The following is a 16,358-nucleotide window of genomic DNA, read 5'->3' on the forward strand; positions in this document are numbered from 1 at the left end:
TATCAAAGTAGTTCCTGGTGCACATCCCATAAGATGTGATATGGCATAAGCTGCAGTGCATTCTGTGTTTCTTCATGGTTTCCCTCTTGCAACAGGTACACCTTAAGTATGGGGCATTTATTTCCCCATTGATTTCTCAGACATGATTGCAATCATGTTGAGCTTTTGATATTTTTACCATTGGTTGTCATCCCCAGATTTTCCTATCATATATGAATTGGTGTTTTCGATAAAAACACAAAGGAAGCATTTGCATTTCTTATTTCTTAGAATGTTTCTTCTTTTCAACGCGTACGAGATCGATGAGATTTACCTTTATAAGTGGTAGATCTTCTAATTCCACTTTTCGATCTTTTCGTAATAACCGTGAATAGGAATTCGACTACAAAGGTTAAACTTTAAATGATATACTCAAAGCAGCTTTTTATTCTTCCTCCAAGATCTTCCTGTTTTTGCAGAAGATTCATGTATTCATTCATAAATGGAATTAAATCTTTTACCTGCGAACAGGAGAGTCTCTCTAAATCTCTGTAGGCTCTATCTTGCATATCGGCCGATCCTCGAAATGGATCTTCAAGAAGGAATATCATTCTTATTTGAGAAATTATGTTTTGAGTTCCATTTCTTCCTTCACTTGCGTTAATCAGCTCCCGATATTCATTTGGGTAAGTCATACGCCATTGTATCCAGTGAGCCTTTCCGATTCCCCAAGTAAATTTTCAATAAAGTCACTTTGTCTTGTGTATCGTAGAAATTTCAAGAGCAACAACATTCTTGGTTATAGCCTCCTATAGTTAGAAGCTGCTTCTTGTGAATAAATAGTTTCTTGAAGCTGTTGCAACTGTGGGTAGTCCGAGATCCATTCATCATTTATGGTAGAAGCAATAATATGGGGATAATCAGAGATCCCGTTGTCATCAGTGATCGGATAAGCAGAGATCCCTTCGTCATCCGAGATCCCTCCACCACCTTCCGCAAAGGGATTGATAAATTCCTCAGTAGGCATCGTTGAGCTAGTGGTGGCTGTATCCTGTAGAGCCAAATATTGCAGATAGTTGAGATAATCATCATCAGAGTCAGTTAACATACACAAGAAGTTTGTTGGTGGTGACTGTGAGTCCAGTTCTTGTTGTAATCGCCTTCTGTATTCTCGCGAATCCTGCAGCATTCATGCTGTTTGAGCTAAGGATGAAGCTATTGTTGGTGGTCCTTCAATAAGGTTTAGATACGCTTCTTCCTCGTAGAACTTATGTTGGGTAATACGATAATCCCTTGCCTTCCTACTTAAGGCTTCTAATCTTTTTTCGCTTGCAGTCTGAATAGCTTTGCCTTTAAGCTTCAAAGTGTCTTCTTTGCACAACATAGAAGTCATATTCTTGTGCACATTCTTCATCACTGCAACAATAATAACAACCAGTGCATTGAGGATTTGCTTTGTATTTAGAGCAAACCTGTATGGTTGTGGATCCAAAGCCTTGACCTCCTCTAGCTGTTTGTTGCAATGTCTCAACTTCTTTTACTTGAGGTGTAGCAATATGTTCAAGAATCAGCTGTGCTATACATTCCTGCTTCTCAATATAAATGTCTTCATTGGTTGTATTGTATGCCAGAATTTTGACTTCTCCTCTATAATCAGCGTCAATAACACCTCCCATAATAATAATACCTCTTAATGCTGCACTGGATCGGGGAGCTATACGTGCATACAATCCTTCTAGAACTTGAATGCATATCCCTGTCGTTAATAATATTTTTTCATAAGGGGCTATATTCTTTGCATAATCTACTGCTAGATCATATCCTGTTGCCCCAGGGCTTCTTCTTTTTGGTAACACAGCAGTTGCAGATATCCTTCTAACCAATAACTCTTCATCCCCTTTTCCTGTTTCAGTGAAAACTGCGATTATATGGTTAGTGATTTCTTCCTCATCAGATGGAACTTCTTCATCTTTAACATTATATGTTACTTGTGATGATAAGGTTGCTGCTTGATAAGTATCAAATTGTAATGAAACATTCCCATCTAAAAGATTCCGGGTATTTACCTCCGTAGGCTGCATGGGTATACTTACAGTTGACTGTCGTATGATCCAGTTATGTCCTTGGACTTCTCTGGTATTGTATCTTCTGCCAGGAAGAGCCCTGACTCCATGACTTGTAAGATAGTCAACTACATTTTGTATGTTGTATGCAAAACCTACATTAGGAGTATTTGATAATCTTCCTACTAACCCTCTGGTGATTAGTAAATTGGCTTCTCCATTTCTCCAGTTTTCATATCCTCTTGTTAAAATAGACACTTGAATATTTTGATAAAAGTCAGCAATAGTTAACATAATGTCAGGTATAACATATACCAGTTGGCTCCCATGAGTGAGATCAACTTCCATAGTAGCAAATATAGCTTAGTCTCCTTGCCATCGGTTGTCGCGGAAGACAATAAGAGCAGTGTTCCTTCTTCTTGCCTGTGAACAATTTGGATTCGTACCTGAATAACTCCCATATGAAGGAATCGCATTCCGCTTCTTTGTAATTGATTGAAGCTTTCAGGTTGAATAAAGGTTCTATCAACTTGATTGCTTGTAACAAGCATGGCTTCCTCTAATATGTGCATATATACCCTGTGGTGTGCATCATCTCTTCTGGAACGATAAAGTACTTCTGCAGGGACTATGGATGCTCTCTCTTGCATTGAAAGCCTCAGCTGTACTTGAGGATCCATTTGTTGTTCAAGAGAATTGTTGAATATTCCTCCAGTAATTCTTCGGGTGATTCTTTGAAGACTTCTTTGTGCATTATACCGACGTCTTTAATTTTGGCGGTATTCTCTGACTTGATCTTCAAATAATGGTGCCTCCTCGGTCCTTGTCCTTGTAAGGGTTGTAACAGGAGGATTTGATGCTCGGGAAGTCATTTCTTCAGCTTAGCCTTTTCTTCTTTGAGAATTAGAAAAAGATCCGTGAAGACCCTTAACTTTCCTTTTTCTTCTTTAGGCTTTTCTTGTATAGACAAGACCTTTATTTTCTCAGTCAGGCTTTGTATTATTGCTTCAGGCAAAGGTTGTTGTTGAGGAATTGTCTTTTCTTCAATTTTCTTGATTCTTTCTTCAAGGCTCTCAAGTTTTTCTAGTATAGTAACCAGAAGTTGTATCTGCGTATTAGCCTGTTTAATATTGCAGATATTGCTGCTAACGCCTCCTTTATAATCGGATGGTCTACAAAAACCAAGAGCTGGAGATTCTATTCCTTCCGTTGCTTGCAAGGCTTCCTTATAGGAGTTTGTAGCTTGAGTATTTATATAGCTCATGCAGAAACCCAAGCTTCTACCTTATGTAGTAACCGTTTAACCTTGCTAAGTTTTTCTTTTAACTCCTCAGAAAGACGTAAGGCTTGTTCTTCTATGTGCTTAGGTCGTTCTGATATCTTAATGATAACTTCTTTTAATTGCTTCTCAGTTAAAGGCTTGCTTTCTAAAACTTCCTTAGTCAGGTTTTCTAGGGCTTTACTAATTTGTGATTTTCAGATTTCAAAGCCTTTATTTGTTCCTGGATTTGCTTAAAGTTCTTCAGATGAACTCTGCAAGATAGACAAATTCTATCGTAGACTACTGATATATTGTGAGCTAACTCTCTTTTTGTAGGCTGGGTCTGTTTTTGGGCAGGTCAAGGTATTCTAGGTTTGAAGTATGTGATTTAGTATACCATTCCTGTATTTGTTCTTCCCACCTTCTGGACATTTACAACTAATTTTTATTTTTAACTTTAGATGGCTTACAGCTTAGAGGGTTCTAAGAGTTTTCTTGCTCACACAGGTGTGTCCTTGGACTTACTTTTGGCTCCAAGCCGTCACTGCCAAGTTAGGACCTGTTCTTTTGCAATCCACCCGTCGTTCCCTGGTCGCCTTATTACCACCAAAAGTTTTAAATAAAAACAAGTTGATTAGATACTATATCAGTTTATGTGTTCGCTATAACTGGTCAACAGTTGTAATTCGCTAAACATGCCCCTAGACTTAATTATAACTGGTCAGTCGCTGTTTGTGGCCCTGTGTTAAGACCCCAAGAAGCAGGATTTGCGCATTGTGCTCTTCTAGCCAGAAGCCACTGCATGTGGATAGGATGCATTGACGTCAATGAGTTCTTGCACCTCCCCATCAATCTCACAATGAACGATGTTCTCTAGAACTACTCGGGCATACCATGGATGGGGGAGCTCCGGAAGACTTCCTATAATTTTTGTCCCTCTGGAAGAAAGACCATACCTTTGGAAGGTATCATGGTGGGATATACATGCTGGCTGTTAGTGTCTGAGCAGCACAAGTCAATTGTCTGGCCTGAGGCTCTGGATCCTTCTCTCATCAACGCAGTGCTCCATTTCCAACTGAAAGTAGGTATGAGATATGTGAACATGGACAAGGAACTCATGGTGATCAGCCATTACAAGTATCAAGTGTGGGAAGTGTTTGAGGAGAAATTTCACTGTAGAGTAGCTACCTACGTTGCAGACTGGTAGAACGAGGAGAATGTGGGATCCAAGGACCAGGCTCCGGGACTGGGGACAAAGATAGTGGAGCACCTGATTGGTTGAGTTGGTTCTGTGAGGTTAACGACACAGGATGGGATTGCTGTTTTTTAACTTTGTTGACTGGAGTAGTGGTCTTTTTCCATGGCAGAAGGAAAAACTTAATTCTATTCATCAAATCAAGATAGAGAATGTCATAATGAGAACCACATGTTGAAATAGGTGTTTTGACAAATGTTGAAGGTTAATCCTAATTCTTTTGTTGTTTATCCATCTTGTTACTTAGGGTATCCTTCTCATTCTTATAACTTATAGTTCAGAAGAATCATTCTTTTGCAGATAAGAGACATCCCCCTTGCAATCACAGGGGGAATGAATTGAACAAAAGCTTAGACTTGTGACTACTTGATGGATGGTCTTTAATTTCTTTTCTTTTACAGGATTAGTAATTAAGGACCTATTTTGTTCAAAAAGTTAAGCTTTGTTGTAGATTGAATACTGTTAACCAAAGGTGATGATGCTTTATGTAGCATAGCTTTTGTTCTAGACATGGATATTATACGTACATCTGGTCCTGTAAGAACCTTGTTCACAAATAATTAAAAGATTTAGACTGAAGTGCTCTGATAAAAGTTTGAGATCATTTGTTATAACCTTATCATTCTTCTTTTTCTTTTACCTTTTCCTTTTTGACCTTTATTCAGTGTTATCAGTAACCTTCATAGCAGAATATAATTGCCTCTATTGTCAAAAGCCATTTATGTAGCTAGGTTTTATCTCCATCAAGTCAATCCTGGCAGTCTCCAGAAGATCCAAGAACCTGCACATCTCATCTCACGGGTTGTCATCTGGTAAGATTTTTAAAGTTTATTTTATGGTTTTCTCAGGACCTTGTCAAACAAATATTATGATCTCCTAGGTTGACACTTGCAAGGATTAAGCCAGTTTGTTATTTTACATTTTTTTTGTTCAAAGAAAGATTCCATGAGATCTGTGCTGTTTAAAACTAATTAGTTAATACTGAAAAAACTGGTGAAGATAACAAGTTGAGATGTCAGTTGGTGTGGGAATGCTATAAGACTTCAAGATAGTTTTAATGACTTTTTAAATGAGAGATGAGATTGGGGAAGGGGTCCAACTTTGCTGAGCTAGTGAACTGTGGGGTTGTTTCAAATGGGGAGCAATCCAAACCGAGGTTGTGTATGAATTATTAGAACCTTGGAAAGTTCCATAATGTGAACATGTCAAAATTAATAATCATTATTCTGCTTTGTCTTACGACTTCTTTGTAGATTTTTCTTCTTGTTCTCATTGAATCATTTTACCTTTCTTTCTGAAATAGAATTTTATTTGTAAAGATAGTGTTCTCCTCTGGTCAACTACAATTCTGTTTGGTTATTAATTCCTGAGTTAGTCTATTGAGCTGGCCAGTGCGGTGCAATTTTGAAGCACTGCTCCTACAATTTTTGCCATGTTTTTCACTGAACTGGTGATTTTGCTCTTCCTTGGTACCACCAACATTCAATTATAATTAATTATGATTGCTTCACATCTTAACGACCGAAATTAAATGTTTAAAGGTGTGTTTGATTCATGAATATAATTGTTACGAAATGATATAAATTATTTATTAGAAATGTAATACACAGGATGGTTTTTATCTCTTTGTTTGGTTTATAAAATTATTATAAATAATAAATAAATATCTTTGAATGTGTTTTGTCCAATTAATCCAATTTGAACGGAGTACCAACTTTCACATAGCAAGCTAAAACAACATTTTTTTCTACAGAAATGGCATATATAGGCAAATCTATTTGGTCAACCTTAATGTATTCATAAAATATTGAATTGCTTATAATATAAACAGCCACATGATTGTTATAATGTATATTTATTGATCTAATATTATTAGTAATAAGATTATAAAATGAAGTCTTAATCCACTTCATTGTTAGTTTGTATTCTTGTTCTGTACTCAGTTTCAACACTAGAACTTGCTACAACATTTTCCCTTTTATGATTTACCATGTTAATATACCTCCCAATATGTAAAGAATCTTAAGCTGAACTTTCAATCAATTATAGTTCCTCATGCTTCTTATAGAGTAATTTTTTCCCTAGGGATCCTTTAATTAATGTAGGGTACTGAACACTGCTTTCCTATATCACTTCTTCAGTTTTTTTGGTGGAGGATTTTGGTGGTGAGGAGAGATGGGTAGATCTCATAGCAAAGAGAAGAAAGGCAACTTTATTGGGGTAGAACCGAACCTGATAGATTCTGACACCAAGTGAAAACTTAAAAAAAATTATTCACCATCAAATAGAAAAACAACCTATATATTTATAGATTATAGAATAACTAACCTAAAAATTAGAAACTTACTGTGAATAACATAGTAACCAAGCAATTAGACTTGATGATATAATGAATGGATAGTTTATCCCTGTTCTAATAGAGGCCTACAATAATGTTTGTAGAAAAGCACTGTAGTAAATAGATTTTGATTTGATTAGCACCGTCAATCAATATCATGAGAATGCTAGATTATGCAGTTCTTTAATAACTTACACCTATATAGAGAGTAATAAAGATGAGTGAAAACTAAGGTACAAGTACAAGATGCTAAGTGCTAACTCTAGAAAAGAAAGAATAAACATAAAAGAAGCCTAAAAAAACTAAATATACCTGTTTCAGAAGGGGTCTAAGGGAGTTACTTATAGAACACAGTCCTAAACTGGCTTCAAAGGTTGGTTGATTTTTCTTCAGTTTTACTACAGCTCAGTTAACTTGAAAAAATCTTTCAAGTTTGTTTTTTCTAATGAAATCTTCTACATCTTTCAAGTTTGTTTTTTCTAATGAAATCTTCTACGGCTTGCTTGGACCAAGAAAAATCACCTTTAGAATCCTAAGAACTCGAGACTGACAATTTATCATGGTTATTTATGCTCAATGGACAACCAAGAACAAAAAAAAAAGAATGTGAAGAAATGATAACCAGGAATATGTGTTTCAACTTTTGTGTTAGAATCAATAGCTTCTAGAAACAGCTAAGTAAACAGCACAAACAGCCGGGTACCTGCTCTGAATAGACTTCAAGGTGCTCAAACAAGGAAAGAAGAACAAAGACTAGCAGTTATCAGTGCAAGACAACCAATTGCTCAAATATTTAGAAAGCATTTGCATACATGAATGAACTTATTCTGACAGGTATTGGGGTTTCTATGCAAGTAAAAGTAACATCTTAAACTCTGTTCTGAATTCTGACAAAGTCGATTAGATGCTTGGGAGCAGCAAGTGAAGATTATATAGCCACTGCAAAGCAGCCTTTTGGTAACTTCCTTTACATGTTTTTCAATTATACGTTATTAGAATTCTGTCTAGAGTACATCCTTGCTCAAAATAACTGGATGGAAAGTAATGTCCAGTCCATCATGTTGATGCCATATTGCTAGTACACTAGCACATGCAGTAAATATGAATATAAGAGTCATTTACTTCTTCTGAAGTAAAATTTTAAAGGATTGCTACGCAAAAAGGTATTCGTCAATTAGAGGGTACTCCACTGGATCATATGAATACTCACCGTTCAATTCCGAACTATCATACCAATTACTTTCAACATCAGTAGTAGGTGTTGAGTCACCATATTGGTAAATCTCCGCACTGCTGAAACCCAAATTCTCAATGCTACCAATCTTCTGAAGTGAACATAGATGCACATCCTCAGGCAAAGAGTCTGCTTCTGTCTCGCCATTAAGACTGAATTCATATGTGAGAGGAAAATATCCTTGGCTGTATTTGTCATTAAGGTAACAATCTTGTATGCTTGGTGATCCTGCTACTTTACAACCTGCTCCAATGTCTTGGGCATTTACTGCTCCACGCTTTACTTGAACAGGTATAGCAGTGAAGTGCCCATTTCTGTAATCTGTTAGGACAGGTTTCATTTCAAATAGATCTTTCACGTCCTTCTCACTGGTACAAGTAGCTGAGATGAATGCTGGTAGAGTGGATGAATACTGATGAAAAGAAGGATCAAGGTTTTGATCAACATAAGTCAAGCATGAGTACTCTGATAATATGTTACAACTTTCTTGTTTTGGGTATTGCATGAATTGCATCATTGGAGTTCCACTAAGCAAAGGCTTGTGCTTTGGTGTTGCAGGCTCACATGCCTTAATATTAGTCATCTTGTCATTGAAAGAAAGCAATACACTCAAGTGTGGGGCATTGTTGACCTTCGAAGCACATAAAACATCATTTGATGGTACTTTCTTACTTCCTATTATTTGAACTGGCTCTATTTTCTTTGGTTCACTAATATGAACACTGGGAACAATCCCTTGAGTTTGAAAATTCTCAGTCGTGCTTGTGTATGTGGTTAGCTCACTCTCTGACTGAATGTTTGTTGAGGAATTGAACCCATTGTTTCCTCTATTTTCGCCATTCATAAAGTCAGATGACAGATTTCCACTACACGCACGCCCTTCATTCTGCCTTTGTAGTCTAATCAAATAAAGTCGATATTTCTGCAGTAGAAAAAATTATTTATTTTTAGAGATCACCTACATGTACTTTGATGCAAGAGCACATTTGTTTCTGAAAACAAGACATTTTCAAATTTGAAACTTGACAGTAAAGATGGCAACTATAGCCAAAACAATGTTAACGAAGCACTTGCTAGACATATATATATCAGCCAAAACAAAGAATGCTGCAATTTGTTTCTATAAGAATACAACAAATTATACAAATATGAAACTTTGCTTTCTTTTATCTGGAACTGAAAAATCTCTTAATAAATTGAGAATGTAGCTACCAAACTCATATTAATGATTTGCATGAGAAATATTTCAGCCAAAGAAATACAAGTATATTATTGCAGTTTGTCAGGGATCCATACTTCACACCATAGACAGAAGTGCTAGTCATTGTTTTCAAACTTATGAATTAGTTTCGTGTGCATATATTTTCATCTTATTGGTGAAGTTTGGCTTAAGCATTTTCTTACAAGTTAACAGCTTAGTTCTTGAATCTCACAACAATCTTAATATATAGTTCATACCTGCAGATGGCTTGCGACATTTTCTCTTGTGAGGCCAGGTACATTCATCAAATCGAGTATTTTCTTGGGACCAACTTCTGCAAGAACACATGGTAGTCATGGAACTGTAAAAACCATTATTACATATCTTAAAGAAGCTATCATGAAGAATATCTGCATTATCATTCTAATCCAAAGGGGATATGAAACTATGTGAGCTTCATCTATTAATTAGCTAATACTCACTGTCAAATCCAATTTGATTCACAGCATTTACAAATTTCTGATGAAGATCAACAGACCAAACTACTCTTGCTTTCTTTACTGTAGAGGGATCATTGAATTCATGGTCAACGAATTCCTTACTCTCTAAATCCTTCCGTTTCCGCACAGAGCTCATTTCAGTTCCGGCTACATATTGTCTGTCATCAGGATCTTCAGATCCATTTCTTAGAATGTTGGTATCCTCATGGATGTTATGAGTTTCTATATCTTTCAACTCATGCATTCTCTTTCTGTAAACATGTTGCCATATGTTTCTTAGCTCCTTCATTCTCACAGGTTTAAGAAGGTAATCGCAAGCACCATGTTGAACACCTTTCATTACTCTACTTGTCTCCCCATCTATAGACATCACTGCAATGGTCATTAAGTACATGGATATAAAACTTACTATGGTTGTTGAAAGAGCAGGACAAATTACAGGAAATGGATTGAATGCTGAAAGAGTTGGATTTTGATAACTAACTTATTACAGGTAGATCCATTTCAAGCCCAACTTGCTCAAGAAGCTTGAAACCATCCATGTCCGGCATGTTCACATCGCTGATTACAATATCAAATCGATCTCTCTTTCCACGGAGCATGTCTAGAGCTTCTGTTGCTAAACTGCATGTAGTTACTGTGGCAGGCATGAAAATAATTAGAAAACAAACTACAGATCTCTCCGCTTAAGCTGTTAAACATGTCTTGATTTAATGGAATACTTTATTTTCCAGGTATCAGATACCAAACACTTCTTTGCATTAGGACAATTAGTTTCTTAAACAAAAATAATTTCAAAAACTTCATTCAAATGTGCACTACCACTATATGCTTTTGTGTAAGCTGTTAAGAACATCTTGACTTAATGCAATCTTTTTCTTATCAGGCATCAGATTTTAAGCACTTCTATACACCAGTATCAGAAAAGAACGCATGGTACAAAACCTATCTCCACTTGAAACTTTCTTTCGTCAAAAACATTTGCACAAAACATCTGTTTGGGCTGATGATTGTACTTTATCTATAACTATGCTACTTGGACTTGGGGTAGATATTAGGTGTTCACTCAGAGTTAGTAACAATATTCAATACAGGTACTGGGTTAGATAGAACCCAATTGTCGCAAGAAGTATGATCAAGCACGAGAAAAGGAATCAAAGATGTACATTGGCTAACAATAATTTTCATACTACAGTTTTCTGACTTTATACTTCTAATGGACAAAATCGACCATAATAATAAGACAATTATGGCTTGCTTGGGAGCCATATTGTTCCAAGGAAAAAAAAAAAAAGAATCAATGTAACACTCTAAACCCTAGTTTAGTCCCATATAGAGAATTTTGGGCAACTAAGAGGGAATATAATATTGGATGGACGAGATACTATTAAGTTGAATTAAATATTTTAGGTGAGGAGTTGAAAAGGATTGTCTATGTAATGACTAATTTCACTAGTTGTAGAGCACTTTATGCAATACTCGATGATTTAGAGATTGTAGAGCACATACTTTCCCTTCTTTCCACGAGAAACCATAATAAGTCGGGTCGAAGAAAATATCTTGACATACTTCTTGATATTTCTATAATAAAAAAAATATGATGCTTGTTCAAGATCATTTTGATTTCCATGAGAAACCATAATAAGTAGGATTGGAGAGAAAATATCTTGTCATACTTCGATATTTCTATACCAAAAAAATATGATGCTTGTTCAAGATCTTTCATTTGGATAGATTTTAAGAGAATTTGCTAATAAATTGAATACCTAGAGAGTCATCATCTATAATTAAGTTATAATTCATATAAACCAAGACAAGTATGTTGCCTTTGTCTATGAAAGCTAGAAATGAAGAATAATCATTATAAATTTGTTAAGAACCAGCCTATTATAGCACTATTTTTAGCTTAGCAAACTAACTTGTGGTTGCTTCAAACCATAGAGAGCTTCTCTTGGTTTGTATACTTTGTTATAGGAGAACCATTGTATCGCAGTGAATATATATATATATATATATATATATATATATATAGGCCACCATTGGGAACACATTTTTCACATCTAGTTAAAATATATTGAGTTCAAACATCTGCTATAGAAATTATGGTGCTGACAACAATCATCTTGACCATAGGATCAAAAGTTTCATTGTTGTCTGCCCTTTTTCTTTTTAATACCCTCATGCCACTGAGAAAGCTTTATATTGATCTAAGAATCTAGCTGATTTCAAATTGATAGGGAACACTCATCTTGATCTGACCACAAGATAATCTAGTTGACGTGGTACCATATCCCATGTGTGATTTACTACCAAGGTTTTAAGCTTTTTCTCAATAGCATTGCACCTTTTTGCAATCCATTGTTTGTTTGAAGGAACTAGGAATAGGGAATGAAGCAAGTTTAGAAAATAAGAAGCAACAACTTAGTGCCTAATTGTATGAGTAGATTTATGTCAAGTGGTAAGGTGTGATGCAACAATGGTTCCTCTCTTGTGGCCAGCTTTAATTATGGCGTTTTAATAATTTGGAAATGTGATTTAAGATAGACATTTATAGTTAATTATTTACATCAAGTCTGTCAATCATGAACCGCACCTATTAGTATGTATAAGCTCAAGAATAAAACTAGAATGACTTCCACTACCAAAAAAGGCAAAGTGTGAGAATCTACAAGAGCATAATCTTTACAATTATTGCGGATATTAGTTCTAGAATCAAGTTTGATCAAGTAAAGTTCCATTAGGAAACAAGAAATACAGATTTGAAGAAGCATGTGGATGACTAAGATAACAACACCAAAACCTTCATAATTCTATTTAAAATTTTATTTCAGTAGAAAGTGGGAGTAAAATAATAAGTTTGTGATTGTTCCTTGTTTCCAAAGTTCAAGACAATAAATTTGTTTGAATCTGATTCAATCAGGCATGTGGATTAAATATATTTTTATGGATTAGATTTGATCTAGTTGAACACTCAGAAAGTGCAAAAAAAGTGAGCTTGTTTGCTTCACTCTCTGAATCAGATTTGAATAAGATTTGATGTGTTCTCATGGGATCAGATCTTGAACAGATCCAAGATAGGGCATAAGATATGATGTGTTCCTATGTGATAAAATAGGGCACGACCATAGCTGCTGGACTAAAAACTTTTGGTAGATTTTTCTGTTAATGGTTTAGCCTTACAAAGAGCTTAATGCAAGAACTCAAGTAGTCGACCACAAACAGCTAGGACATGATTAGTTATTGTACAAAGTGAATAAATTTGATGGCATGAAACATCATAACTAGTATTCTTTACTTAATATACTTCGACAATAAAACTAAAGATAGTTATGGTTACCATGTTTTATCCAAACAATTACGAGCTCATGGGTTTTGGTTTAGCAATTTATACGAGGTCCTCAACAAAGAGTTAGCTTGGATGCAGAATCCTTGAGCAAACTTAAAACTGCACAGATATGAGGCCATAAAGTTCGAAAACTACTATTTTGAACCTAAGAATGGAATGCCCCTTTCTCTTATGGAAAACACCCAACAAAACAAAGTAAATTTAAACAATGATGACTTAAAAAAACTCAGAATGTTCAGATAGGTGCAGAAATTGCTTGACACAAAAATAAGAAACCCCCTTTTACATACTCATGGAAGTAACAATATTCTACACTTTCTAGTTCCTCCAATTTCAAAAACATCAAGAAATTTGAAACTAAAAAAACTCATTCCCATCATATATTAGATATCTAGCAATATGTGCACTAACCCTAATTTTCAAATCCCAATAAAACCACCATCAACAAGGGATGGCATCCTACTAATACGCAAAAATTTTAGAAAATGTAAACAGTAAGTCTTTTTTACAAACACCACAGCTACAAGTGAAATAGGAGGTACAGATCAACTAAAGTACCTTCATAGGAGCACTTCTTGAGCATCTTCTCAAGGATCTTCAACCAGGTGGGATCATCGTCGACGATGAGCACCCGTAGGCCGGCGGGGAAGGCCTCAGCTCTGGAGGTAGGCAATGGGTTCTCCATTGATTCCTGAGGAGCAGATGAGGATGTGACTGTGGTAGAGAAACTAGAGGATAGTAAGGTAAGGTAAAAGGAAGTGCTTCAGTGGCAGACTTAAGTGTGATGTACTGTTATTTTAAGTGAAAAGTGGGAAGTCTTTTGCAAAGAATACTGGCGCCAGTTCGTTAACTGTCCTCAACCCTTCCTTTTGCTATATATGTGGACATGACTAAACTTGCTTACTGCATTAATTTGTTAATGACTCATTTGCTCCTGCAGCACCATAAACTGAATTGTTTATGGCTCATCTGGTGTGGACAAGCATGGCAGAGAGTCCCACAAAGCTCAACTTTGGTGGACTACATCCCTCCCTTTAATTATCCTCCCTTAAAGTAGGTGCTCTATCGATGCTCTGATATAATTTTGAATGTCTTATCATTGTCTATGGTGGCTCTTTTCTGTATGTTAATCCCTCCTTTGACACCCTACTCTTTTCTTCCATTACATATGATCAAAATGACCAGTTGACACTTGGTTTCATGATTGCCTATGTTGCCTTGAGTCATCCCTGGAGATTGTCGACATTGACATTTGAACAGTTTTGGACTTTGTGTTATGCATATGAACCAAGTTGAGTAGTTTAGCTTAGATTAAGTTGTAGTTTAGCAGATTCTACATACCATTAAGTGAAAAGTAGTTGCGAAAGCAACAAGTTCTTTGGTCTTTTTGACTTTTCTTGAACTCTTTGTTTATACGAAGACTCGTTTTTGCAACGAGAATTGAAATTCTTGTAATGGTAAAAGTATACTAGCCAGTAAAACCAGCATTTATACCGATAGAACTCACTTTCATACTTTCACAGTAGGATTTCCAAAGGCCAGAAAGGTAATCAGCAGGGAATTTGGAATGTGACCGGGCATTAGTGAACCCACTCAGAAAGCTTCTAAGAGGGACACCAAAAGGAGAAAAAGAAAAAGGGAAAATCGAAAGTGGGGAAGAAGGAATGTCCATTTGTTAAATCAGCACTCACTCATCCCCCATCACTTGGTGGATTCTCTAATAATTCACTACATTTGGTTGATGAATTTGGAATAGCCTTTAACTCGAATTGTTTATGCATTTGAGTGGAGAAGCTATCAGACCTTACAGGAAACTGCAAGGAGTAAAAACTCCACCCAGCTTTGTAGCCAATGAATTTGTTTATCAGTTTTGAGATTCCTCTTTATCTTCAGTAATCCTCTTGGTGGTCTTCCTCATGCTAAAATCACCTTTTAGAGCCACTTGAGTGCAGATAAGTTTCTTTGTCTCTTCTTCATGTGATCATGTCGAGCACGGGAGGAAAGCTACAACAGTCAAATGAATTGGCTCGTACGAGATGAATTTTCAAAGGGATCTATACCAAACTGAATAAAAATCAAACCGAAAGGTAAGAAAGATTGTTCAAGTTGTGAAAATGTTGGTGGGTCTAGTAAAACACAATGAGCGGCATAAGCTCATGATTCGCGAATGATATGAGGACTAGCTCATCTAGTTTTTTGCCGTAGGTCACTATTAGTCATTTATAAATTAGAATTCATCTACTAAATGTAACAGTTGTTTAGAGTTTGCATATCACTTCCGCATTTGATGAGTTATTGACAAACGATGATTTTGAAGTCCAAGTTGAAAATGGATCCTCAAATGGAGTAGGCACATGTTAAGGAGCATTCATCTCAAGTATTACCATCGATGCATAAAAAGGAAGATATTGACCAAGTGTAGAATACTTGGTCAACCTAGTAAGTATAATACCGAAGAGTTGTCGCCCCGGAGTCGACATGTTTCTCATAAGGTATTGCTCATTATGTCTTATTAACACTTAAGCTATAATGCTTATTTATGAATGAAAAGGATACTAACTAAACATGCAAATTGTCATGCTTAAAGTCATAATCTATGTATTATGACACATCTAGCGAATTGGTGACTTGTTGACACTATTTTGGAATCCCGAGTATAGTAGGCGTACTATATATACTCTTAAGCTGACTTAGTTCCATCAAGAATGGTCTACCTAGTTGTCTCCAAAGAGTTTGAGAAATTTAAAGACATGATCTTTTCATCTTTTAAGGCTCGGTGGAGGCTCGGTCGATCGTCCCTGAGTTTTAACTCAAGTTTTGCTAAAGATTTTGACCTTGAAATTGAAAATGAGGGAGGCAAAAAGGGTACATGGCCACTAAGATTATTTACATGCTTTGATTAAAATAATAGAAGGATGGAAAATAAAGGAAGGTTGCAAAGGGATTGAGAAGAAGAAAACATGTTTCTTATCTCAAACGTATTCTTGACTTTAAATAGCCAAAAGTTGGAATACTTGTTTGCCCACTTGTTACTTTCGTGTGGGGTCGCATAGCTTTTGGAAGCGGTAAGTTTAGTCATGGAGTAGTTTAGATCCTTCCCGCAATATTAATGTGCTCAAATTACAAGTTTAGCGAACGAACTTGTAGTTCGATAAGGTAGTTTGTGTTCCACGGAATACTT

The 16,358-nt window shown here is 36.0% G+C and overlaps 1 protein-coding gene, 1 long non-coding RNA gene and 1 pseudogene across 4 annotated transcripts; 2 read left to right on the top strand and 1 right to left on the bottom strand.

The window, feature by feature from the left end:
• The first annotated feature begins 2,096 nt into the window (after window positions 1–2,096).
• On the top strand, window positions 2,097–7,557 carry LOC122044215 (annotated as a pseudogene).
• A 99-nt stretch (window positions 7,558–7,656) lies between these two features.
• On the bottom strand, window positions 7,657–14,244 carry LOC122043041 (two-component response regulator ORR26-like). Of its 2 annotated transcripts, none has more exons than XM_042603485.1 (5): window positions 13,736–14,244; window positions 10,316–10,468; window positions 9,814–10,203; window positions 9,589–9,665; window positions 7,657–9,052 (listed from the first exon to the last, which is right to left on the bottom strand). In XM_042603485.1, the coding sequence occupies exons 1-5, from the start codon at window positions 13,860–13,862 to the stop codon at window positions 8,048–8,050; spliced, it is 1,752 nt and encodes a 583-aa protein (XP_042459419.1). In that variant the 5' UTR covers window positions 13,863–14,244; the 3' UTR covers window positions 7,657–8,047. The 2 variants fall into 2 exon arrangements, with proteins under 2 accessions (XP_042459419.1, XP_042459420.1); XM_042603486.1 differs by lacking the exon at window positions 13,736–14,244 and adding an exon at window positions 13,589–13,692.
• LOC122043042 lies at window positions 8,191–15,024 on the top strand. Of its 2 annotated transcripts, none has more exons than XR_006129426.1 (7): window positions 8,191–8,332; window positions 8,422–8,563; window positions 8,689–8,790; window positions 9,595–9,680; window positions 10,718–10,767; window positions 14,118–14,230; window positions 14,701–15,024. It is a non-coding gene; the product is annotated as an uncharacterized LOC122043042 (long non-coding RNA). The 2 variants fall into 2 exon arrangements; XR_006129427.1 differs by having other exon boundaries at window positions 14,704–15,024.
• The last annotated feature ends 1,334 nt before the right edge of the window (window positions 15,025–16,358 follow it).

The sequence above is a fragment of the Zingiber officinale genome, chromosome 2A (genome assembly GCF_018446385.1).
Source record: "Zingiber officinale cultivar Zhangliang chromosome 2A, Zo_v1.1, whole genome shotgun sequence".
Taxonomy (NCBI): Eukaryota; Viridiplantae; Streptophyta; class Magnoliopsida; order Zingiberales; family Zingiberaceae; genus Zingiber; species Zingiber officinale.

Coding starts and splice junctions, on each gene's coding strand:
- LOC122043041 (XM_042603485.1), bottom strand. CDS start 13,862: ATGGAGAACCCATTGCCTACCTCCAGAGCTGAGGCCTTCCCCGCCGGC. Junction 10,204..10,315: donor AATGGATCTACCTGTAATAA/GTTAGTTATCAA, acceptor TGACCATTGCAG/TGATGTCTATAGATGGGGAG. Junction 9,053..9,588: donor ATGTCGCAAGCCATCTGCAG/GTATGAACTATA, acceptor TTTCTACTGCAG/AAATATCGACTTTATTTGAT.